Source organism: Schistocerca piceifrons, chromosome 3 (assembly GCF_021461385.2).
Source record: "Schistocerca piceifrons isolate TAMUIC-IGC-003096 chromosome 3, iqSchPice1.1, whole genome shotgun sequence".
NCBI classification, from domain to species: domain Eukaryota; kingdom Metazoa; phylum Arthropoda; class Insecta; order Orthoptera; family Acrididae; genus Schistocerca; species Schistocerca piceifrons.
In genome coordinates this window covers 553,982,692-554,007,359 of record NC_060140.1, presented here as the reverse complement: position 1 = coordinate 554,007,359, position 24,668 = coordinate 553,982,692, and the positions used below count along the sequence as shown (strand labels likewise).

Below are 24,668 nucleotides of genomic sequence, written 5' to 3'. Positions count from 1 at the left end.
ACTGGTCTACAACCTGCAATCAGTCACAAAAATTTTAGCAACTGATAAAGTTCAAAGAAGCCTATGGGGTTTAATAGTGGCCAACACCTTCTACTCCACTGAAGAGTTTTTCCACAGAACCAATTGATGTCTATATGCTCAACAAACAACCTTCTAGTCACTCCTTGCAAAGAGCGTACTTACACTCTGGAGCAGTGTAACTGGCTTTGGACTGGTGTCACGTTACACTCAAGTGTGGCAGAAAAGTGATGTATATAAGCCAGTCAATTGTATGAAATCAGTGCAGTAAGGTAGGTAAATATGGAGATGAAACACAATTGCAGAAAGGAGATTTATCATGTTTGGTTATGCCCATAACCACACCCTGAATAAAGTTACTACTTGATTTGTTGGTGAATCAACACAGGTTGTTCAACGTTACTAAAAGGAATGGTGTATAACTCACAACCATACACCTCAAATAGATTCCAAGCACACATTGTGAAAGAAATAGCAATCAATCCCCATTTGGAGTTGAGTATGCTGCAACATGTCAATGCACATGGCACCACAAAATGCAGCACAGCTTCAAAGTGCCAAACAACACAGTAACTGGAGATTAGCTGTCTGGTGGCATGTTTTAAGGTCTGACAAGTCTTGATTTTGCCTCTTTTCAATTTATATAAGGTGTCAGACACACTGATGGACCAATTAAGCATTCATCACACAATGCATCCGCAGTGTAGTTTGGGACTGATGACCCTATAGTTTGGTCCTTTCCCTCCGAACCAACCAGTGTAGTTCAGGCCAGGCCAGGCGGTTCTCTGATGTTTTGAGGGAGTCATCCATTCAATAACATAGGTCTGCTCATCCACATTATTGGGATTGTGGATCAGGAAGCTTATTTCAACTTTCTCAATGACCAAGTGTAGTCCTTTCTAACTACAGCATCCTGACAACTCCCATCTTCCAAGACGACTATAGCCATTTACACATGGTGACACACATTTCCCTGCTCTGTTTATCTCTCAGGCATCCTAGTACACCTTAATCTGTCCAATAAATCACCTGGGGTTTGTGCCATAGAATGTAGTCTGAGATTATTCAGAACAGTGAATGAAACATAGCAATCAAAATCATTACAAACTGGTAGCTCTACAGGATATAACCATCACAAACGAGTGGCTTCAGTTGAGAAACTTGGGGTCACTCTGCGTAATTGAACTGACGCCACTATCGAGAACATAGGTGGTGTTTCATGCTATTAATATGATTTATTTTTTGGACAGTGTGATTATCATTACTAAACAAATAATATGAGAGTTGCATAAAATGTTATTACTATTTAATTCAGTGCTGTAATGAAATCTTTGTAAATAAATACTGTGATTGGTATCTTTTTTGTGATGACTGGTTACAACAGCACAAGATTTATCTTACGTGGGTACTGTATCTCAGTGGGTTTACATTTACGTTTTTCTAAAAGGTTTGGTATTACCTCTTAGAAGAAAACATCTTTAAGATTTTTTTTACTTATTCCATATGTATGCGGGCCATTCCACTTAGGAAATGGGAGAAGTATGTTTTTCTTTATTTTTTTTAAATGTGATTTATCTGACGTTAAATGTGGTTTTATGGGATGATTAGTATACCTAATGGCCAGCACTTATTCTAATTTCCATAATATACACTCATTAATGTTACTCAAATACATATTAGGTTTCAACTGGGCCTATGTAAGAAAATCAACCACTTGTTTTTTATTTGAATGGAAATGGAAGTGTTAACTACTTAAAAGTCTTCGAGCAATCTTTACCTGAGACTGAGTATGACATTCGCTGCAGTAATAAAAACCAGCTTCTACACAATAGTCAGTCCCTCCGCACACAGCACACGCAGGACGATTGTCAGTCATTATGATGATTTTTGATTTAACTAACGGCCGAAACTTTCATGAAAATAGATGCTTACAGGCATTGCGACCCAATAATTGAAATTACAGGGCGCAATACATATTTTAACTCGTGTGTTGTTATAGATTACTTGAAAAACCGGCATAAACTTCACTTAAAAGTTTACTAAACTTTTCGTCACTGCCCAATAATAGAAATGACAGGGCGCAATACATATTTTAACTCTATGTTGTTGTAGGTTATTTAAAAAGCCAGCATAAACTTCATTTAAAGCTTAAACTTTTCGAAACCGTCAAAGTTAACACGATCCAACATCGCTGATTTTCCACGCGCCTACACGCTTTTACTTCAAAGATATTACTGAAATACATCAATAAAATCTATGTCAGATTTGTGCTTAGAAATGGAGTGTTTACCACAGTCTGTATTTACACCAGTTTTTGTGAGGCAAGGAACCGCATAAGGTAAAGAGTTACAACTGTATGTGCTCCTGAGCTCATCTATTCAAACTGCAATAGTTAATTTCCCTTCCACATACATTTTTAGTTTTATTTTTAATTTGAACCAAAGATATTAAATTCATTATGCTCCAAAGATGCACAAATTTGTTTAAGGTGGACGCATGTTTGATGCATACATTACAGCGTGTGTGAAATAAACTGGAGAAGGCGTGAAGATTAAACGTGAAGACTGGTACACGGGAGTGTGCACAATGGTAATTTTTTTTCAACCTGACGTTATATATTAATTTGAGTAAATATAGGGGACAAGGAAGTGTATTTTGTTATGATTGGTATTGTGTTATTTTTTTCCGATTCTGTGATATTTAACCCTTATAGGGGGAGGCAGAAGACAAGGTACTGATGAAAGTGAAGTTGTTAAGTCAGTCGTGAGTCTTACTTGGATGGCTCCATCGGTAGAGCATTTGGCAGGGAGAGCAAAAGTTCAGTGTTCGATTCCCAGTCCAGCACACAGTTTTAGTTGCCAGGAAGTTTCAGTATCTGCACTGACAAGTAGATGGTAGCGTATACATGGAGGTCGGTGTTCTATTACGTATGTGCAGTGTTTGCCTTAGTTCAAACTGTGTGTGTCGCATATACTGAAGTTGACGAAATGTGCTTGGATCCTTGTTTTTCAAAGAATTATAGAGAAACTTTATGCTCTCTCTCTCTCTCCCCCCCCCTCTCCCCACCCTCCCCCCCCTCCCCCCTCCCTCTCCCTCCCCCTACCACCCTCAATTCTGTCATTTATGGAAGTGTAAATCTTACATATCCCTTCATTCTTCTCTCTCATCATTCCCCAAGTGGAAAGAACATAGGTCTTGGAAAAACTTATGCCTCAAATGGTCTAGAATGTGGTATTGGACCACTCCGCCCTTGAATTCTTGGTTATGATGACAGCTGATCTGTAACATCGTCTGATGTCTAGGGTATGTTATGAGTTGATGCCTTATTATGCCAAATAAAATTTGTGGCAGTTGAACCTGTGCCAGAGTCTCATATTTTCGGCACATACTTAAACGAACTTTGCCATATTTAAAGCAGTTTTTATCATAAAAATTAAAACCGTTAGGTATATGCAGAAAAAGTATCCTATGTTAGATGATGGGTATCTTTTTTTCATTGTATGTTCGGGAACTACAAAAAAGGCAGAGGTCATACATAATGTTTCCCAAAATTGTCAGTTGGCTCTTTTAGTTTGTATTTCAAAATGTTGGCTTCATATATCAATTGGATGTTTCCAATATATTGTCTTCCTAACTTGTTGCCCTGTAAATAATATTCATGATTAAACAACCAAGTCATATACCTAAGAGCATTTCACAATACTGGTTGTATTAGGCCAACTAATATCAGGTATTGTTTATATGTTATGCAGATTAAGTTTCTGTGATTTAATTGTCTTTTGTTAACTTATGCCTTAACACGTTCTGTATTACTGAAGGTTCTGCTGCAGAAAAGATCTACAGGATGCGATGAATGATTGAATGAATGCACAGTTAAAAATCAATTTGTAATTTTATCTAAGGCCACTTATACTTCTGACCATTCTGTTCTAAGTTTCTGTGGTTTGTGTGTATCACCCCATGTTTGTTGATCCATTTACTACACTGTCACCTGGTAAAATGATAAACGTATAAGCCATGTAGTGGAGTATTAAAAGTAGGCCTCTAATACAAATTAATCCTCAAAGGTCCAGAGAAATAAGATTGCATTTCATATGTGCAGCCCTATTTTTGAAGGCCCAGCAAGACATTCTATTATTAGATCAGAAACAACACCAGTTACGTGTACAGCTCTCTGTAGAGTAGTTGTATTACTGTAATTTGCAAGACACTGTATGATCCAGCCATGTTGGAAGCTATCTGTTACCATTTATTTATGGAAGGTCTGTGGTGGTAGTGACTGTGTGCAGGCAACAGTGCATAGCATTCATGTAAGAGAAGGGTATGTTCATACAACACTTTATGAAAGCAAGTTCTTTGTGTAAAACAACACTTTCGCTGTAACTTAATATGTATTATTTGAAGAAGTTTGTTCTGTTTTGAAGTATCACCTTACATAACAGCAGTCTGCTCTTACACATTCACAGTGGCACATTACAGGCTTCAGATAAAAACTGATGTGCCATTTAAAAGTTACAGTCAAGAAAGTGTTAAGTGATAATTAAGTGTTAAGTGGTTATTACACCAGTAACACCCACCCTCTGTAGCAGAAGTGGCTAATGCATGCCTTTGTGGTAACACTTGACCTGAAGGTACACTCTTTGAATCCTGTTGGTGGAACATTTTAACTGCCAGTATTTGGACAGGAAGGAGAGGAGAGGTGGTGTTGTAAAGTTCCTGATCACTAGACTTTGCACCAATGCCCTGGATTAAATTCCAAACTTCACCATTGTCTCTTGTGAAGTAAGGGCATGTGACACTGTTGGTGATGGTCGATCCATTGGACAGGGACATTAAGCCTTGTGGCTCTCTTGATGCTTGCTGTTCAACAGGTGTTGGCTATTTTCCATCACTCTTTTTCACTCTCCCATAGCAACACAAACCCAACACAATACTGTACAAGCGCTCATCAGTCATCCACACAGCATGAATACACTTTTGACTCTTCATAACAGGTGGATGGAAGGCAATGGCAAACCTCTTCCACTAGGACCTTATCTAGAAAGTGATTGATGCAGGATTCCGCATCTGCTTTCTAAGCTCATTTGTATACAGGAATACTTATTATACTCCCATAATAAAATAGGATTTTTTGATTTTTAAGAGTTCAGTTGCATGAGATTAAAAGTGCTTGCTATTTGACAGACATTTCATATAGTGAAAATCTTTAATAATTACTTTCCCTATGTTCCAGTCGGAGCTCTATGTGTTGTTTGAACATGCAGCTGGATATGCCATATTCAGAGTCAAGGAGTTTGAAGAAGTAGGGATGCTCTTGCCACAAGTTGAAGCTTCTGTAACAGATTTAAGCCGTTTCAATCAAGTTGTCAAACTTATCAGCTTTGCACCTTTCAAAACTGCATCATCAGCCTTGGAAAATATAAATGGCATCTCAGAAGGTAACATTTTCAGTATTATGATTTCATTGTACAATGTCTGTTCCTTCAGGCATGCATGCGTGTCTGTACAAGCACTCATCAGTCATCCACACAGCATGAATACACTTTTGACTCTTCATAACAGGTGGATGGGAGGCAATGGCAAACCTCTTCCACTAGGACCTTGTCTAGAAAGTGATTGATGCAGGATTCCGCATCTGCTTTCTAAGCTCATTTGTATACAGGACAAACTGCAGCTACGAGGGCTATCCACAAAGTACATTACATTTTGGAATTAAAAATAAATAAAGTATTGGATTTTTTTTATTATTATATACAGATGAAAGCCACACTTAAATACTACTTTTCTACATAGTTGCCATTTAAATTAAGGCACTTATCGTAGCGATGGACGAGCTTGGAAATTCCTTCGTCGTAAAATTCGGCCGCCTGCGCCTTCAACCACGTAATGACTGTCTTTTGGGACAGAAAAGGTGTGATTTTTGTGGATTTCCTGGAAAGAGGCACTACAATAAACTCTCAAAGGTATTGCCAAACTCTGCACAACCTCAGAAGAGCAATACAAAACAAGCGCAGAGGAAAGTTGGGCTCAAAGATCTTGCTGATTCACGACAACACCTGGGCCCACACGGCAAATGCCACTCGTGAAGTTCTCGAATCTTTTAAGTAGGAGTTGTTTCCTCATCCGCCGTACAGTCCCAACCTAGCACTGAGCGACTTCCACTTATTCCCAGCAATGAAGAAGTGGTTGGCTATGCAGCGTTTTGATGACGACGCACAGCTTCAGGAAGAGGTAACCACATGGTTGAAGGCGCAGGCGGCCGAATTTTGCGACGAAGGAATTTCCAAGCTCGTCCATTGCTACGATAAGTGCCTTAATTTAAGTGGCAACTATGTAGAAAAGTAGTATTTAAGTGTGGCTTTCATCTGTATATAATAAAAAAATTTCCAATACTTTATTTATTTTTAATTCCAAAACGTAATGTACTTCATGGATAGCCCTCGTATATTAATATTATGAACGTTATTCACCAGTTGCTGTATTATGTATGGAAATATTACATATTGGCGAGATTTGAAAATTTGTGCTGGACCGGTACTCAAACCTAAATTTCCCACTTACTGTAATCAGTTGTTTTAACCATCTAGGCTATCCATACATGCCGTCCAGACCTCCATATGCCATATTGTCTGCGCGTGCATTGCTCGCAACTTTACTTCGATTTCTGCGGCAGGGCTAATGAGATAACTGTGTTCAGTGTTACTACTATTGTCATCATTTTGCCTGTCTAGGTGTACAACACAGACAGTGTGGTGTGTGGAGATTTAGACTGGTCCAGGGAGTGCGCATGGGTAGCCAAGATTAAGACGACTGCTCGCAATGAGGAAATCCAAGTTTTGAGTCCCAGTCCAGCAAATTTTCATGTGTCACTAATAGATAATATTTCCATACCTAATACAGCTGACTGCAATTAGCAATTGAGGGATAAACATTGTGTTATGATGTTAAATGAGATGGTTGTAAAGACATAGCATTTATTTTTTATTTAACATTTATGTTCTTTAGCAAGCTGATAATCATATGGTGTTTGTTGAAATTTTCATTCTAGATGCCTGTTTATGCCCAATGCTTAAGTATGTGTCTTCTGAAAGTGGGAAATTCCAGCCTTTCACTAGTATAATGTTATTAGTTTCTTGATTAATGATATTTCTGTTTCAGGATTGCTACCAGAAGATTTGCGCCTTGTTTTGGAGACTCATTTACCCAGAAAAAAGAAATCTGTTGTAACTCTGGGTGTTTCTGAACCTAAACTTGGTGCAGCAATCACAGAAGCATTGGGCATAACATGCCAGCATACAGCCCCAATTCCAGAAATAGTAAGAGGTATGTTTCTGTATTCTGCATCCAGAATTTTGTTGTTCATGGAATGTTCTTCCTTATTGTAATAAAACGAGTGCTTGGACCTGGAACTATCCTCCAGTTCGACATCTCCGTGATTACTCTACAATTAACATTTAAAATGTTTGGCAGAGGTTTCATAGAGCCACTTTGGCTATTTCTTGACTGTTTTACTCTCAAATGCTGTGTGGGGGAAAATGAACATCTAAACCTTCTTGTGTGGGCTCTGATTTCTCCTACTGTATTGTGATTGTCATTTCTCCTACATTTGTGGGAGTCAAAAAGATACTTTGGCATCTGGAGGAGAAACTTGGTGATTGTAGTTTTGAGAAATTATCTGGAAAGACAAGAGAAAAACAAATTTGGCACATTAAAATTTGCATTCTGCAAGCAGTCTTACAGAGTATTAGGGAGTGTCATTTCTCCCCCTTTCCTTTCTCAGTTGTGAATGTTGTGCTGTTTGTAAGCCTCTACAAGGTGTTTCCTTAAGAGCATGCAAAAAATTTACAGGAGGTAAGGATGCTACACTGAACAATTTGAGGTAGGTAACTTGGGGTCAGAGAAACCAGCTTAAGGAGATAATAGGAATAAAATCATAATACTGTGTACTTTTTTATTTACATTAGTTACAATTAACTGCAAATACCACCACTGACACAATGAAAATACCATTTGTACTGTATCTTATAAAATGTACTAAAACTGAGGGCCGTCAACCTCAATGCAAGCATAACATTGGTGAACAATATTCTGATGCAGCATGACAAATATCTGTGGCATGTTTCGAGTTGCATCACAGGCAGGTAAAATTCTGGCAAATAATTCCATCTCTGTGGTCTCATACACAAGTGACTCTAGATATCTCCATAGGAAATAATCAGAGATTCAGGTCAGGTGACCTCGCGTTCCATGGAAATGGGCCTCTCTTGTCAATCCAGTGACTAGGAAATACTTCTTAGCAATCAGTTTTGTTCCTCATTTCCTTGCAGAAAATGAATGTACATTTAAATAAACAGCACAGCATGTATAAACTTGTACGCCAGTTAGTCGTAAATAAGTTAGAAAACAGTAATGCTAGACAAAGCAGTAGACAAGTTTACTTCCACATCTCCTTAAGCTGGCTTCTCTGACCCCAGGTTCCCTACCTCGAATTGCTGAATGGAGAATTCTCTATGCCCTGTTACACTTTTATGGGCTCTTACAGAAACATACTGTATAAGAGGATTTCTTCAGTCCAACTACAAAATACTCACTTGATATTCTGCAGCAATCTTAGGTGAAGATGATGGGAAAGTAACAAAATGTTAATGGAGTCTGAAGTGATGTTCAGTAGTCATTGGGCTTGGAATCCAAGATAATATTGATGGAGAGATCATCATTATTGTAACACAACTTCTGAAATGTCAACGTATTCAGAAGAAACACGTGAATACATAAACATTCATAGTCTGCAAGCCACAGTATGGTATACAACAGAATGTACCCTGTACCACTACTATTAATTTCTTTTCCTGTTCCACTTGCTTATAGAGCGAGGGAGAATGACTGTCTGTATGCCTCCACACGAATCCTAATTTCTCTTACCTTTGTTGTCCTTAAATGAAATATATGTTGCCAGCTGGAGAATATTTTGACAACCAAGATTATTAATTTAATTTAAGCTATGTTTAGGTTCCAACCTAACCACAACTTCATAATCTGTATATATAAAAGGCAGTGTCCTGACAGACATTCTGACTCCTCATCACTGAGCCCAACTTGAAAATTTTTAGGTGTGGATCTTATTCTGTAGGCATTGTTTAAGAAGGGATTTTTTGAAATTCCAACCCTAAGGGGCTGAAGAGCTTTCTCTGAAAAATTCCACTATTAAGGCAGTCTTGAAGCTAGACCTACAAAAATTGTTTGATTTCTCAGTCATAAATAAAGAAATAGGTGTTCCAGCATTTTTGGAAATATAACGCTGTGGCGGTGAATTAGTGGGTGACAGCTTTTCTTAAAAAATATATAATTATTTAAGAACTACTCCAGTATTTGTAAAGCTACATGTAAGAAGTATTTTTAAATGTACATCTACGAACGTTGGTATTTGACTTCTTGGTTACAAATAATATAAAAAAGTATGTGTTTCAATGTTTTTTGGAAACTGAACCCTTAAAAGGGTGGAATAGGGAATGAGACTGTCTGTGAAAATATTTATTATGAAAGCAGTTTTAAAGCTAAATCTATGAAAATTTATATTTGGCTTCTCAGTTAGAAATAAAAAAAGTGTTTCATTGTTTTTGGAAATTCAACTCCTGTGGGGGTGAAAAGGAGGATAAAAGTTTTTATAGAAATGCTTCATTGTTAATAATTGGCAACCAATGCTGTACAATTGCAATAAAGTCATTATATGTTCAATTGTCTGTTTATGTTCTAATGAAAGAGTCAGTTGAACATCTCATGACTATTGCGATTGTACAGCATTGGTTGCCAGTTACTAATGTAAAAATGATCGCAGGCCTCAGTTGGGTTTTTATGTCCTGTATATAAATATTTCATAGTCCAAGCATTTTTTAAGCTAAATCTGTGAAAATATGTATTTGGCTTCTGTGTTAGAAGTAAAACATATATGTGTCTGTTTTTGGAAATTCATCTCCTAAGAGTGTGAAATATGTTGAGAAAAGCTTTAGGAAAAGATTTCATTGGGAAAGCCTTATTAAAGCCTAATCTTTGGGAATTGGTGTTTGCCTTCTCAATTAGAGATGAAAAAAAAAAATTACACGTTTCACTGTTTTTGGAAATTCAATCCCTAGGAGGGTAAAATAGGGTCACACTGATACACTGGCTCATCATTGCCTGCCCAAACTGCCAAGGATAGAAACTTGAAATTTTGACAGTGTGTGGGTCTTATACTGTAGGCATCATTTAAGAAGAGATTATCTGAAACTCCACTCTTAAGGGGATGAAATAGGGAGTGAAAGGCTTTTTGAAAGCGTCACTATTAAGGGAATTTCGAAACTAGAACTACAAAAATGGGTATTTGATTTTTCAGTCAGAAAATGAGAAATGTGTGTTTCAACATTTTTGGAAATTCAACTGCTAAGGGATAAAATAGTGGGTGAAAGTTCTCCCCCCCCCCCCCCCATTCCCACCCCCGAAAATGAATGATTACTAAAGAACTACTAAAGGATTTTTAAAGCTGCAACTACAACAACTGGTTAGAAATATAAAAAAAAAATCTGTTTCAGTATTTCTGGAAATTCAGTTTGGGAATATTCTAGAAGTTACTGGTATGTAAACTGCCATTAAGAATTCACTTCAAAATACTAATGTCAAATATTTGTAAATTATCATTTTAACAAGTTCTTTTTCTATAATAAACCTAAAAATATATGTATAGTACTTACTTTCATTAATCTGATTACGAAATACAGTTTGTGCAAGAATTTTATTGCTTTCACAATAACAATTAACTTCAAACATTGTAATAGCTTTTAAATATTGTCATTCACAGAGAAAGCTAAAAGCCTGCTGTTTATGTCCTCATTAGGTATTGGAAATATAACCATGCACTGTTCAAGCTTCCAAACATTTTTGACAGTCTTGGTTGAAATCATTAATTCCGAAGCCATTCTTCTGATCATCCATGTTTTTGGAGTAGTTGTTAAAAGTTCAGAATTTTCATTTTTAAGTTTCTTAAATCAACTGCTTCTACTTTACCGAGGGCATGCAAGCCTTCATAATGGCATGATTAGTTTTTGCAAAAGGATAATAGCAGTGCTTTCGTAAGAACTCGAACTGTGTGAGAAGTGAGGATTCATGAAAGATACAAGTTACTGAAACTGCTTCAGGGTCATGACTACAGCATAATTTAAGAAATCTCTGTTGATCAGATTGGGAATCATTCAGTTACTTAAGTATCTTTTGTCCAGTTAATGTAAAAAATGTTTATGCCACTTTGAGATGTCCAGATAACCAGTTGTGCAGGGCGACAAGTTGGGACCAATGTGTAAATCCACAACCCACCACATTGTAGTTCTAAAGTAGCCACCACTGTGTTACAACATCTTGATGCTGCATATTGATGAAAGAACATCCATAAAAGTTGTAGAGGGTTTGATGCACCTGCTTCATGTGTTTACCTCGACCGATCTCGTAACATGATTTTGCTTACAACTCTGTGACAACTCTTCTTTGCTGTCACATCTCTAGAACCAACTATTGTTTTTGCTTGCAGTGGTTTTCACAATTGAAAGCTGATAACAGTGCTGCCAGCTGTGGGGAATCCTCTTTCGCTGACACTACTATAGTAAGCAAAACAATTTGTGTTGCATGTTTCTCAACTAAGTTGCCAACAAACTGTTCATTGTGCTATTGGCATTAAAAGTACTGGTCTCTTGTTTGATTCAGAAACAAAAATGAATAATAACTTACCCTTAGGGGATAGTACAAATGTATGTTTTCAAATACTAAATCCGTCCTACATAGTCATTCCCATTCGCGTATTGGAGAACATGTGCTGTGTTTTTAATTTTTGTGACAGCTCGATCATTAGGCTTATAATTATTGGTAGCTGCCACAAACAAAACTAAAACGCAAGTTTTTCAGGAAACACTATCATCTGTGGTGTTTTGCCTGTTCTCATTTTCGAATTCTTTTCGTCCTGGGTTTCCGCTGTTTAATAATTTCTTAGTTCTGGCTAGACATAGATAAAAAGTACTATTGAGTAATATGAAAGATGATCTGGGACTATGAAAACCAGGAATTTATAATATACCTTGCCAACGTGCCATGTCATACATTGGCCAAACTACTAGGATAGTGGACATCAGATGCATGGAACACCAGAGGCCCACCCATCGAAGATAGGCAGCTAAATCAGTCTGGAGCTCAGTCATTCCACAAACTATGATGAACACAAAGCCTCAAGATGTCGACAAATTGCTGGGAAAGTCAGAAGAATTACAAGGGTGAAAATATTACCAAATATAGAAAATTACAGCACTTTCAAGTAACAAATAATTAATTACTAAATATGAGAATAGCTTGAAAAATTCTCGGAATCGCCACTAGATGTCAGATGTAGTGCATCAAGGTTCTTGTGTAATAATAGGTCACTCTTTGAGTAATTACATGAATGTCAGCGCTTTGGGTAGAGACCTGCCCAAGATTTTTTGTGCCTGTTTGTGAGTACAGATGAAACTTTGGACCACTACTATACCCCAGACCCAAAACATTCAAAGCAGTGGAAACACATTGGTTGACCACCACCAAAGAAATCAAAGACAATACTGTCGGCTGGAGAGCATGTTGATTGCCCACTACCAAGGAAATCAAAGGCAATACTGTCAGATGGAGAGGTCATACCATCAGAGATTCTGCTGATACATTGTCTGCGCACTGATCAAATAATTTTGGGATAATACTACACTAACCTGCTGTAACAATTACAACAGAAGATATGTGAAAAGAGGCCAGGTTTGGAAGGGAAGAAAGCTGTCTTTCATAAAGACAATGAGAACCCACATAAGTTGTTGCCGTTGCTAAACTACTTGAACTAAGGTATGAATTGTTGCCACAGCAGCTTTACTCACCTGATTTTGCTCCACCAGTCTTCCATCTTTCTCCCAAGCTCAAAATTTTCCTTGGTGGATGGAGATTTTCTTCAAACTAAGAACTGACAGCCAAAGTTGGTGGATATTGTGCAGGCATGAAGGAATGTAATTTTCGATATGGTATCAAGGCATTGGAACATCACTAAACCAAGTGCATTAGTGTAAAGGGAGACTTGTTGAAGTTAGTCAGCCAGTCAGTCAGGCAACAGTAGCTGGCCGAGACACAAGCAGCAACAGGGAAGTAACCGATTTTGTGACTTTTACGAGTTCCTAACCAGGAGCGAATTTTATAATATCATCTGTGTGCTTTAATAGTTTAGTTTCTTGAGTTTCTCCATGTTAATTTAATATCTAATAGCTACAGTTCTTGTGTTTTCGTTTGCGTCGGAAAGTAAACTGATTTTCTGACACATTACAAGTCTCTAATCAGGGGCGAATTATTTAATTTCACCTGAGTGCTTCGGTAGTTAGGTTTTTGGATCTCTGTGTATTAATCTAATTTATTAGACACAGTTCCTGCTTTTCGTCAGGGTCTACAGTACAGTAGCGCATCACGTGCCGATAGTCCGTTTATCTGCGTAGTTTATTTTTTCCACGGTCTTTAGTATGGACAGGGACTGTGATTGTTGTGTGCGGATGCGAGCCGAATTGGTGACACTTTGCTCTCTGCTTCAGGCTGTGATGGCTTCGGTTACATAGCTTGAGGATGCAGTGGATGGGCACCACTGTTGTGGGCCGGACGTGGGGATCCAACAGATGTCCAGCACGCCCAAGTCCTCCAATCGGTCCTCACCGCTGGCCAGCCCAGTTGCTGCTCGCACTGAGGTTAACCCCTCACCTGTGGTCGAGTGGGAGGTCGCCCCGGGGCGCAGCAGGTGGCGAAAGACTTCCCAGGCGGCCGCACATAAGGCCTCCCCAGTTTGTCTGACAAACAGGTTCCAGGTGCTGTCTGTGGCTGACACTGTCGCCGAGTCAGATGCTGTTGCCTGTTCTGTTTCACAGGAAACCTCTCAGCCTGCAAGATCCGGACAGTCACCATGGGTAGGATTATTGATAGTTGGGAGCTCCAATGTTAGGCGTGTTACAGGTCCCCGTAGGGACATGGTTCCCAAGAAGGGAAAGAAAACCAATGTGCACTCCATGTGCATACCAGGTGGATTTATTCCAGATGTGGAACGCGTCCTCCCAGATACCACGAAGAGCACAGGGTGCAGCCAACTGCAGGTGGTTACTCACGTCAGTATCAATGATGTGTGTCACTTTGGATCAGAAGAGATTCTCTCTGGTTTCAAGTGGCTAACAGAAGTTGTACAGGCTGTGAGTCTTGCTTGCAAGATGAAAGCAGAGCTGACCATTTGCAGCACAGTCAACAGGACCAATTGCGGACCTCTGGTACAGAACCGAGTGGAGGGTCTGAATCAGAGGCTCAAATGGTTCTGCGATCGTGTAGGGTGCAGATTCCGTGACTTGCCATAGAGCGGTTGGGTTTCGGGTTCCGCTGAATAGGTCAGGTGTCCACTATGTGCAGAAGGCAGCTACATGGGTAACGGGCTGTGTGGCGTGGACTGGACAGTTCCCTAGGTTAGAGGGTCTCTGGAAAACACAAGAAGGGCTTCAGTCACAAAGGGTGAAAGCCGGACACCAGAAGAACATAGATACAGGAACCGTCGGTGTAATGGTTGTAAATTGTCATAGCTGTGTTGGAAAAGTACCAATGCTCTGAGCGCTCATAGAAAGCACTGATGCTCAAATCGTTATAGGCGCTGCAAGCTGGCTAAAACCAGATATGAGCTCAGATGAAATTTTTGCGAAGAACCTAACGGTGTTCCGAATGGATAGGCTAAACACGGTTGGCGGTGATGTGTTCGTTGCTGTTAGAAGTAGTTTATCTTGTTGCGAATAGTCCTGTGAGTTAGTATGGGCAGAGGTCGTTGTTGGCAACTGGAATAAAATAATAATTGTATCCTATTACCGACCTCCCAATTCAGATGATACAGTTGCTGAAGGGTTCTAGGAAAACTTGAGTTTGATTTCAAACATGTACCCGACTTATACGAGTATAGTTGGTGGTGACTTTAATTTACCCTGGGCATGTTGGTGAAAATACAGGTTAAATTCCGGAAGTATGCATAAAACATCATCTGAAATTGTGCTAAACGCATTTTCTGAAAATTATTTCGAGCATTTAGTTCATGAGCCCACATGAATAGTAAATGGTTGTGAAAACATAATTGACCTCTTACCAACAAATAATCCTCAGTTAATAACAAGCATCAAAACTGATTCAGGGATTTGTGAACACAGGGTTGTTGTAGCAAGATTGAATGTTGTAACACCCAGATCCTCAAAAAATAAACGAAAAATATACCTATTCAAAAAAGCAGATAAAAATTCAGTTGACGCCTTCCTGAGAGACAGTCTCCACTCCTTCCAAATTAATAGTATAGGTGTAAACCAGGCGTGTCTCGAATTCAGAGAAATAGTCTCGGCAGCAATTTATAGAGTTATACCAAACAAATTTAACAAATGACTGAGCTGATCCTCCTTGGTACACAAAACGGGTCAGAACATTGTTGCAGAAACAACTAAACAAACATGCCAAATTTAAACAGACACAGAATCCCCAAGATTGGTAATCTTTTCAGAAGCTCGAAATTTAGCATGGACTTCAGTGCGAGATGCTTATAACAGTTTCCATAATGAAACTTTGTCTCGAAACCTAGCAGAAAATCCAAAGAGATTCTGGGCGTATGTGAAGTATGTTAGCGGCAAGAATCAATCAATGCCTTCTCTGCGCAGTTGCAAAGGAGATACTATCGAAGACAGTGCTGCCAAAGCAGAGCTACTAAACACTACCTTCCGAAATGCCTTCACAGAAGAAGAGGAAGTAAATATTCCAGAATTTGAATCAAGAGCAGCTGCCAATATGAGTAACATAGAAGTAAATATCCTTGGATAGTGAAGCAACTTAAATCACTTAATAAAAGTAAGCCTTCTGGTTCAGACTGTTTACCAGTTAGGTTCCTTTCAGAGTATGCTGATGCATTAGTTCCATTCTTAACAATCACATACAACTGTTCGCTCAATAAAAGATCTGCACCCAAAGACTGGAAAGTTGCACAGGTCATACCAATATTCAAGAAAGGTAGTAAGAGTAATCCACTTAATTACAGGCCCATATCATTTACATCGATATGCAGCAGGATTTTGGAACATATATTGTGTTTGTACATTATGAATTACCTCTAAGAAAAAGATCTATTGACACACAGTCAACATGGGTTTAGAAAACTTCGTTCTTGTGAAACACAACTAGGTTTTTACTCGCAAGAAGTGTTGAGTGCTATTGACAAGGAATTTCAGATCAGTTCCGTATTTCTGGATTTCTGGAAGGCTTTTGACACTGTACTACACAAGCGGCTTGTAGTGAAACTGCGTGCTTAAGGAATATCGTCTCTGTTATGTGACTGGATTTGTGATTTCCTGTCAGAGAGGTCACAGTTTGTAGTAACTGACAGAAAGTCATTGAGTAAAACAGAAGTGATTTCTGGCGTTCCCCAAGGTAGTATTATGGGCCCTTTGCTGCTCCATATCTGTATAAACGATTTGGGAGACAATCTGAGCAGCCGTCGTAGGTTGTTTGCAGATGATGCTGTCGTTTATGTACTAATAAAGTAATCAGAAGATAAAAACCAATTGCAAAACAATTTGGAAAAGATATCTGAATGGTGCGAAAATTGGCAGTTTGACCCTAAATAACAAAAAGTGTGAGGTCATCCACATGAGTGCTAAAAGGAATTCGTTAAACTTCAGTTACAAGATAAATCAATCAAGTCTAAAGGCCTTAAATTCAACTAAATACCTAGGAATTACAGTTATGTACAACTTAAATTGGAAGAAACATACAGAAAATGTTGTGGGAAAGGCTAACCAAAGACTGCGTTTTATTGGCATGACAGAAAACGTAACAGATCTACTAAAGAGACTGTCTACACTACGATTGTCTGTCCTCTTTTAGAATACAGCTGTGTGGTGTGGGATCATTACCAGATAGGACTGACGGAGTACATCGAAAAAGTTTAAAGAACAGCAGCACATTTTGTATTATCGTGAAATATGGGAGTGTGTGTCATTGAAATGATGCAGGATTTGGGCTGGACATCATTCAAAGAAAGGAGTTTTTCATTGCGATGGAATCTTCTCACGAAATTGCAATCGCCAACTGTGTCCTAATGCGAAAATATTTTTTTGACCCTGACCTACAAAGGGAGAAACGGTCACCATGATAAAATCAGGGAAATCAGAGCTCGTGTGGAAAGATATAGGTGTTCGTTCTTTCCGCGCACTGTACAAGATTGGAATAATAGAGAAATGTGAAGGTGGTTCAACAAACCCTCTGCCATGCGGTTAAATGTGATTTGCAGAGTATCGATGTATATGTAGATTAAGAAATTAAAAAGTTTCACTAAGGTAAATCATTTCTTTCTCTCCCATTCTGTGAACTTTTCAATCGGGCTACCCTCGTATAGGAACAGTTTGCGAATGTTTGAGAGTAGCATTTTCAAGTTCATTTTTTAAATTTTACCCAAAGGGTCTTCAAAACAAACACACTTTTCTGGCTTTTTTTTTTTTAAATTGTGTTCTGTGTGTGAGATACATTTGAAGGTCAGATACCCAACTAGGATGGTTCCTTAGGACAGAACAGATTTTTATTCCCATACCTGTCCAAACTGGGTTGTGTTTCATCACTGATGACCTTGTCATCAATGGGTTGAAGAATACCAATTGCCCATCCCCATTTTTCTAGCTATTAAAACTTGGACAAATGGTGCTGCTTGTCTTTGATCCTTCTTCGGCTCTTCCACTAATCTGTGTTCCTGTGAGTCCTAAGCTAAAGATCAGTACTTAAAAAAAAACAGTAAATTGTTGTCCCAACATCAGATTTGTAGCAGAACAGGAGCAATAAATGAAAAATACCAATGTAAGTAGTGTTACAGACCAGAATTAGCTCATGGAAAACATACTTTGTGTCATTTCATACAGTATGTGCGTTACCACCAGTGGTGACCAATTAATGTAGCATGATAAACTCTTCACAAGGAATACTTACCGTTATACATTAGTTTTGCAATGGTGGTGGCACACATATACAGTGTGATATGTTTGTCACTTATGAAACTAACTATTTAACTTTTTCTCTCCAGGAATCCGCTACCATTTTCATGGGTTGGTAAAAGGATTTACAGCAAAAACTGCAGGTGTTGCTCAGCTTGGTTTGGGGCATAGTTATTCGCGTGCCAAAGTAAAATTTAATGTGCACAGATCTGACAATATGATTATTCAAAGTATTGCTCTGTTAGATCAGTTGGACAAAGATGTAAACACATTTTCAATGAGAATCAGGTATGTATAAAATATGGCATCAGTTAATATTATTTGTGGCATGAAAAGGAAAGCACACAAGTGTAAAAATGGGAATAAAAGAAAAAGGCAGAGGAAAATGATAACTAAGAGCAGTTTGAGTATTTGCTCTACTTCTTTCCCATGCTCTCATTTTATTAGTGTTTCTTACTTTCTCATGTCTGCTCTTGTTTCTGCTGTGCAATTTCTTACAGGTACAACCACTGTTGAATTCATGTTCTCATTTCCTTTTTTGGGTTAAGACAAGCAAGATGGAAGAGGAAAAATTTGATAATGTGTCCACTTACACATGCATACTTGGAAAATAGTACAGAATGTTGGAAATGTAATGAACAACAGCATAATGGTTTACTTTCAGTAGAAACAAGTCTTTCATTTCAATCTTTCTCCTCCATAGAATCCAAACTAGCATGCTACTTTAATACTAATTAATATAATGCTTTTGTTCCTCATCCTACACACCTGTGTCTGAGTAAAACACAAATTACATTATTTTCTGGTCCTGTATTTGACTGATGCATAGCCTTCAAAGTCCTTGTCAGTGCAGACTGAGGAGTACTTTTGCACTGTTTTCTGAATGCATGTTGGGGTCATACCATGTCATTTCAATAAAAATACTCTAGACACCCACCACCCCGAGTTTTGATTAAACATGGGGTATATAATTCAGTAATGATTTTATGTACCAGAATCTTACTTCCTGCCACTGTAGCACGATAATGTGTACTGAGAGCAGCATGTTTTGGAGCTGTCTTTACTGTAGTGTATCACTGAAACTGCTCATTTTTGTAATATAAAAAGCACCAAATATGGCATGTTAGGTTTAGAAGAAATTAGATTCTTCCATTGAACCTGAAGGTGGCAGCAAATACGTCAGTGTGTGGTCTTGTAGAGGTAGAATCAGTATGTTGGCTATCAAAGGCCAGGCAGCAGTTGTAGGTTTAGAGCCTTGGGGGGGGGGTGGGGGAGGGGGGGGGGGGGGGGGGTCGTCTTTGGTGGCTATGTCATAGTTACGGTGTAAACTCAAAGGCTGCAGTTGACAAAGGTGGGAGCAAGCAGCATTCCTTAACTGGTCGGCTGCTCAGCTTGGCCAGACAGCCAGCTTTATCATGCCCAGGCAGGGCTTGTTTCAGCTTAGGTTATGTATATGGTCCACTAAGTGCCGTCAAAATAATGAGACTGCCAGTTATTGCCCTAAAGCCTGCCATAGTTGCAGAGCCATTGTGTGGCATAAGTGCTGAACTTGCAGCAAGCGTCTGGATTTCAGTATCATCCCCTGGCCTGATCCCATGTTGCTGCACGTTCATTGGCATCACCTACTCAACCAAGCTGCTACCTTCCAGTCCAACCTAGAGCTCAGACCAAGCTACAGATAAGGCCTTTATCACCGCCAGTTTTTTTTCCCCTCCCACATTCATTAGCTTCAGCAACTTTCAACCCAACTGTTACCTTCCGCGTAACGTAGACCTCGGGCTAAGCTAAGATCAGTGTGTCACCAAAACCAGGTTTAATGAGAAGAAAACAGCTAAGTGTTTGGGACAAGCAAGAAAATAAATGTGTGTTATTACTGGCAGACAAGATTGTCCTGTGCTGTGTTTGGCCAGAAGCGAATTGAGTAGCCACCGTCTTGAATTCAGTGCCCTCGAAGCTAAAACGTCGTGTTTGGTGGGTTTCATGTTTATATGCGCATATTATGAGAATATGCACTTTCAGTTGTACACACCCCATTGAAGATCTCTCCAAAAGGCATTGATTTTAACGCTGAAGTGTGATTTTGGTATATAAAACCATTATCTATAATTTCTTTGTGGTAGTGAGTAACGATATGAAATATTTTGCCTCAAGCATATTTAGTTTTAATTTTACAGCCATTCCAAAATGCAGTGAATTTGCATTTCTTGATGTCGATTCATGTCACTGGCAGTACTAATTTTAGCTTCTCTAGTATTTTCCATTGTCCTTGTATCTATTATTTTCTTCTGTGCTCGATAATTTTACAATTTACTTGATGATTTGCAGGAAATTAGATATGATCAGCCACTAGCTACATCTTATATACCTCAAGAGTCATCGGGCTTCATGTATGAAGATCTATGATTATACAGCAATTTCCTGTAGCCAAGTGCTCTCAGTGATAAAGATTAATCTGTTTAAAGTTACATTGATTTCTATCACTGTATTCGTTATGCATTGCGGGCCTTCCTCTTACTTTGTGCATGTAGAGCAAGCATTGATGTTGTACCTTACTGGATCTTGAGTTAATCCTGTAGCATTGGATGTTTACCATTATTGGTACTAGGAAAGCTGCTGACACTGTTAATGTTATATTTTGTAATAGTGATTATTTATCTTACATAAAGAATATTTACATAGTTTGTGATGATTGAATCTACTGACATAATGATTTGCCCTGTGACATCATGTATGTTGTGTAGCAGTGAAAGGACAGAACACCCACAGTATTTATTGTAATTTTGTATTACCTGTTGAGATGTAGATTGCCTTGACAGATTGATCTGTAGTATAGCCCGAGGTCCAGTAGCTTGAAAGGTGACAATTTGGCTTAACTTTGCTGAAGCCAATAAGTGTCAAGAATAATATTTGCTATTAATCATTAGCTTTGACCTGGGATAAAACGTTAATGGCTGCTGTGTTGTCACGTTTTGGTGTGTACTTTTTGCAGTTTGGTTGTTAATTCATGAATCAACAAATCTGAAAGAAAAATACCTGCCTGTGGTGACAGATTTATCTGTAACTTAGCCAGTTAAAAAAAAAAACAGACATCGGTAATATGACATAGTCACCATGTTGTTATGACATTTGTCACTTGTTACTTATGTCACTGGCCAAAGCTAATGACTCGTGTCAAATATTCCTCTTTATCTGGCAATAAATATATCATGATAAGAATAACTGTAATTCTTGTTGCGGCGCTATTTTATGCATTCTGAATTTTAACGAGTGGATTATGTCTACCATTTTCATGCCCTTGCAAAATGAGTCAGATGGCAGCAAGAGAGGAAATCCTTACATAGATTTTTGGTGTAGGTTTTGGATTTCATGTTGGAGCAGATGCATTTGGCATGTAGTGGCAGATATCAAAGTACAGGTATCTTACTTCTACATCTACAGTATTTACTCGAATCTAAGCCGTACTTTTTTCCGGTTTTTGTAATCCAAAAAACTGCCTGCGGCTTAGAATCGAGTGCAAAGCAAGCGGAAGTTCTGAAAAATGTTGGTGGGTGCCGCCACAACTAACTTCTGCCATCGAATATATGTAGCGCTACACAGGCATGCTTTGTAGGCACAAAGATAAATACTTGCACCAAATCCTCTGCGTCAGTAAATAAATTTTAAAAAAAGGTGGAAGACGAGCTTTTTTCTCCGCCCCGAGTTTCGACCACTGCATTTTCATACATTATCCAACGTAGTAAATACAAATTCCATATTGTTCATCTTCGAATGTAGCAGCATTTTAATGTACTACGAAAGTCCGATTGGCAAGACTGTTTGGTATGTTTGTCAATATGGCCAACTCTACTCGTCAATATGGCCAATTCTGCATTCCGAATTTTTTCCTACCTGTGAGAAGAGATGGTTGCTAATAGGAACTTTTATGAATTGTGAATCACATGCAGTATTCTCTTCACCATAAGAATAATATGAATATAAACATTTTGACATGTATTGTTTCATGTTTGCTGCTATCTCGTTTAAATCCTGTCTGCCTAATAAACTACGAAACTAGAGTGTGACAACAGCAAATGCGGAAGAATATACATATCATGTCATGTTTATATTCGTATTATTCTTATGCCTAATAGTGATACAGTCAGAAATGAAGCACAGCAATTGACTAGATTTTTAAATCCAAGATGACTCTAATTTCTGTCCAGAATGTAATGTACTAAAGAGGCACCTGCAAAGATTTTCAAACTGAGAAAAGTTTTCGCTAAACTCTCGTTCAGAACATCTTCTATCATACGCAGTCTATTATTTTGTTCTTGTTGATCATTATCAAAGAAAGCAGCAGTGTAAGTAACAACAAATAGCAGTCTCTTGCCATTGTTTCGCTAATGAGATGATTCCTCTTTTCTTTTTTTTTCTTTTTCTTTTCTAATTGTAAGCGGCGGTAGCGCGCACAAAAGCAAGCCATGCCGCGAGTGGCGACAGGCCGTGAACACGCACTATCAGAATGCGACAAACAATGCATGACACAGTACAGTAATGAATTTTCAGCTTAGAGTGATGTAAACACCTATAACAAAGAAAACGGCACTTATCAGATCAAAGAAAAATAAGCAATCAATTCAAACCAGATGAAGCACGTGAAAAAGGAAGGGTACCCTTATAAATACAGACGGAGCGCTTGACGCATAGCAATGGCTACCTGGTAAAGCTTAACTGCTAAGCTTATGACTCGAACCAAACTACTGTAGCTGTATCGTCATTCATTCGACCTAAATTGTGTCTCATCATGGGCCAACTTTGTTTCGATTTGGAGATGCGGCCTAAAACTTTTCTCTCCCCTTGTATTTCGAGTCTCATTTTTCAGGTGCGGCTTAGATTAGAGTGCGGCTTAGATTCAAGTAAATACGGTACATCTGTACTCTGCAAACCACCATGAGGTGTGTGGCAGAGGGTATGTCCCAATTGTGCCAGTTGTTAGGGTCGCTTCCTGTTCCATTCACATATGGAACACAGGAAAAATGATTATTTGAATGCCTCTGTGCATGCAGTAATTCTTCTAATATTATCCAAGCAATTCCTCTGAGCAATACATAGGAGGTTGTTGTATATCCCTAGAGTGATCATTTAAATCCGCTGCTTGAAACTTCCTTAATAGACTTCCTTGGGATACTTCACATCTGTCTTCAGGGGTCTGCCATTTCAGTTCCTTCAGTATCTCTGTGACACTCTCCCATGGATTAAACAAACCTGTGACCATTCATGCTGCTATTCTCTGTATATGTTCAATATTCCATGTTAGTTCTATCTGGCATAGGTCCCACACACTTGAGCAATACTCTAAGATGGGTTGCACGAGTCATTTGTAAGCTATCTCTTTTGTAGACTGATTGCACTTCCTAGTATTCTACCAATAAACTGAAGTTACCACCTGCTTTACACATGACTGTATGTGATCATTCCATTTGATATCCCTACAGAGTGTTACACCCAGGTATTTGTATGAGTTGGCTGATTCCAACTGTGACTCATTGATACTGTAGTTATAGGCTACTATGTTTTTTTTGTGCACAATTTTACATTTCTGACTATTTAGAGCATGTTGCTGATCTCTGCACCACATTGAAATCTTACCAAGATCTGATTGAATAATGAAAAGGATAGTTGCTACACACCATATAGTGGAGATCACAGAAAGGCACAATAAAAAGACTGTCACACAATTAGCTTTTGGCAAACAAGACCTTTGTCAAAACACACGCGCGCAAGACCACTGTCTCTGGCAGCTGGAGCCAGACTGTGAGCAGTGGGCTACTGTGGGAGAGGCAACTGGGTGGGGAGGAGGAGGAGGCTGGGATGTTGAGGGGGAGGGATAGCAGGGTAGGTGTAGGAGGTGATAAAGTGCTGCTGGGAGCGTGCAGGGACAAGGTGGACAATGAGGCAACTAGGTGCAGTTAGGAGGTTACCGTATTTACTCGAATTTAAGCCGCACTCGAATCTAAGCCGCACCTGAAAAATGAGACTCGAAATCAAGGAAAAAAAATTTTCCCGAATCCAAGCCGCACCTGAAATCTGAGACTCTAAATTCAAGGGGAGAGAAAAGTTTTAGGCTGCACTTGCAAATCGAAACAAAGTTGGTCCATTGTAATATGAGACACAATTTAGGTTAAATGAATGACGATACGGCTGTAGTAGTTTGGTTCGAGTCGTAAGCTTAGCAGTTAAGCTTTACCAGGTAGCCGTTGCTATGCGTCAGGCGCACAGTCCGTATTTATACGGGTACCCTTCCTTTTTCACGTGCTTCGTCTAGTTTGAATTGATTGCTTATTTTTCTTTGATCTGACAAGTGCAGTTCTCTTTGTTATAGGTGTTTCCGTCACTCAGAGCTGAAAATGTATTACTGTACTGTGTCATGCATTGTTTGTCGCATTCTGAAAATGAGGGTTTACGGCCTGTCGCCGCTCGCGGCATGGCTTGATTTTGTGCACGCTACCGCCCTTACAATTAAAAAAAAACAAAGAGAGGAATCGTCTCATTAGCGAAACAATGTCAAGAGACTGCTATTCGTTGCTACTTACACTGCTGCTTTCTTTGATAATGATCAACAAG

At 38.9% G+C, this 24,668-nt stretch overlaps 2 protein-coding genes across 3 annotated transcripts in view; one reads left to right on the top strand and one right to left on the bottom strand.

Annotated features, from left to right (window-relative positions):
- The window catches only part of LOC124789515 (TATA box-binding protein-associated factor RNA polymerase I subunit B), a 333,200-nt gene extending 330,951 nt beyond the window's left edge, over window positions 1-2,249 (bottom strand). For both annotated transcript variants that reach the window (XM_047256902.1, XM_047256903.1), the window contains exon 1: window positions 1,796-2,249. In XM_047256902.1, the coding sequence (XP_047112858.1) occupies window positions 1,796-1,894 (99 nt within the window). In that variant the 5' untranslated portion in view covers window positions 1,895-2,249. The remainder of the gene's footprint in view (window positions 1-1,795) is intronic.
- A 225-nt stretch (window positions 2,250-2,474) lies between these two features.
- Window positions 2,475-24,668, top strand: part of LOC124789514 (nucleolar protein 56) — an 82,188-nt gene continuing 59,994 nt past the window's right edge. Inside the window, exons 1-4 of the mRNA XM_047256901.1 lie at window positions 2,475-2,607; window positions 5,252-5,456; window positions 7,177-7,341; window positions 18,155-18,353. Of these exons, the coding sequence (XP_047112857.1) occupies window positions 2,605-2,607; window positions 5,252-5,456; window positions 7,177-7,341; window positions 18,155-18,353 (572 nt within the window). The 5' untranslated portion in view covers window positions 2,475-2,604. The remainder of the gene's footprint in view (window positions 2,608-5,251; window positions 5,457-7,176; window positions 7,342-18,154; window positions 18,354-24,668) is intronic.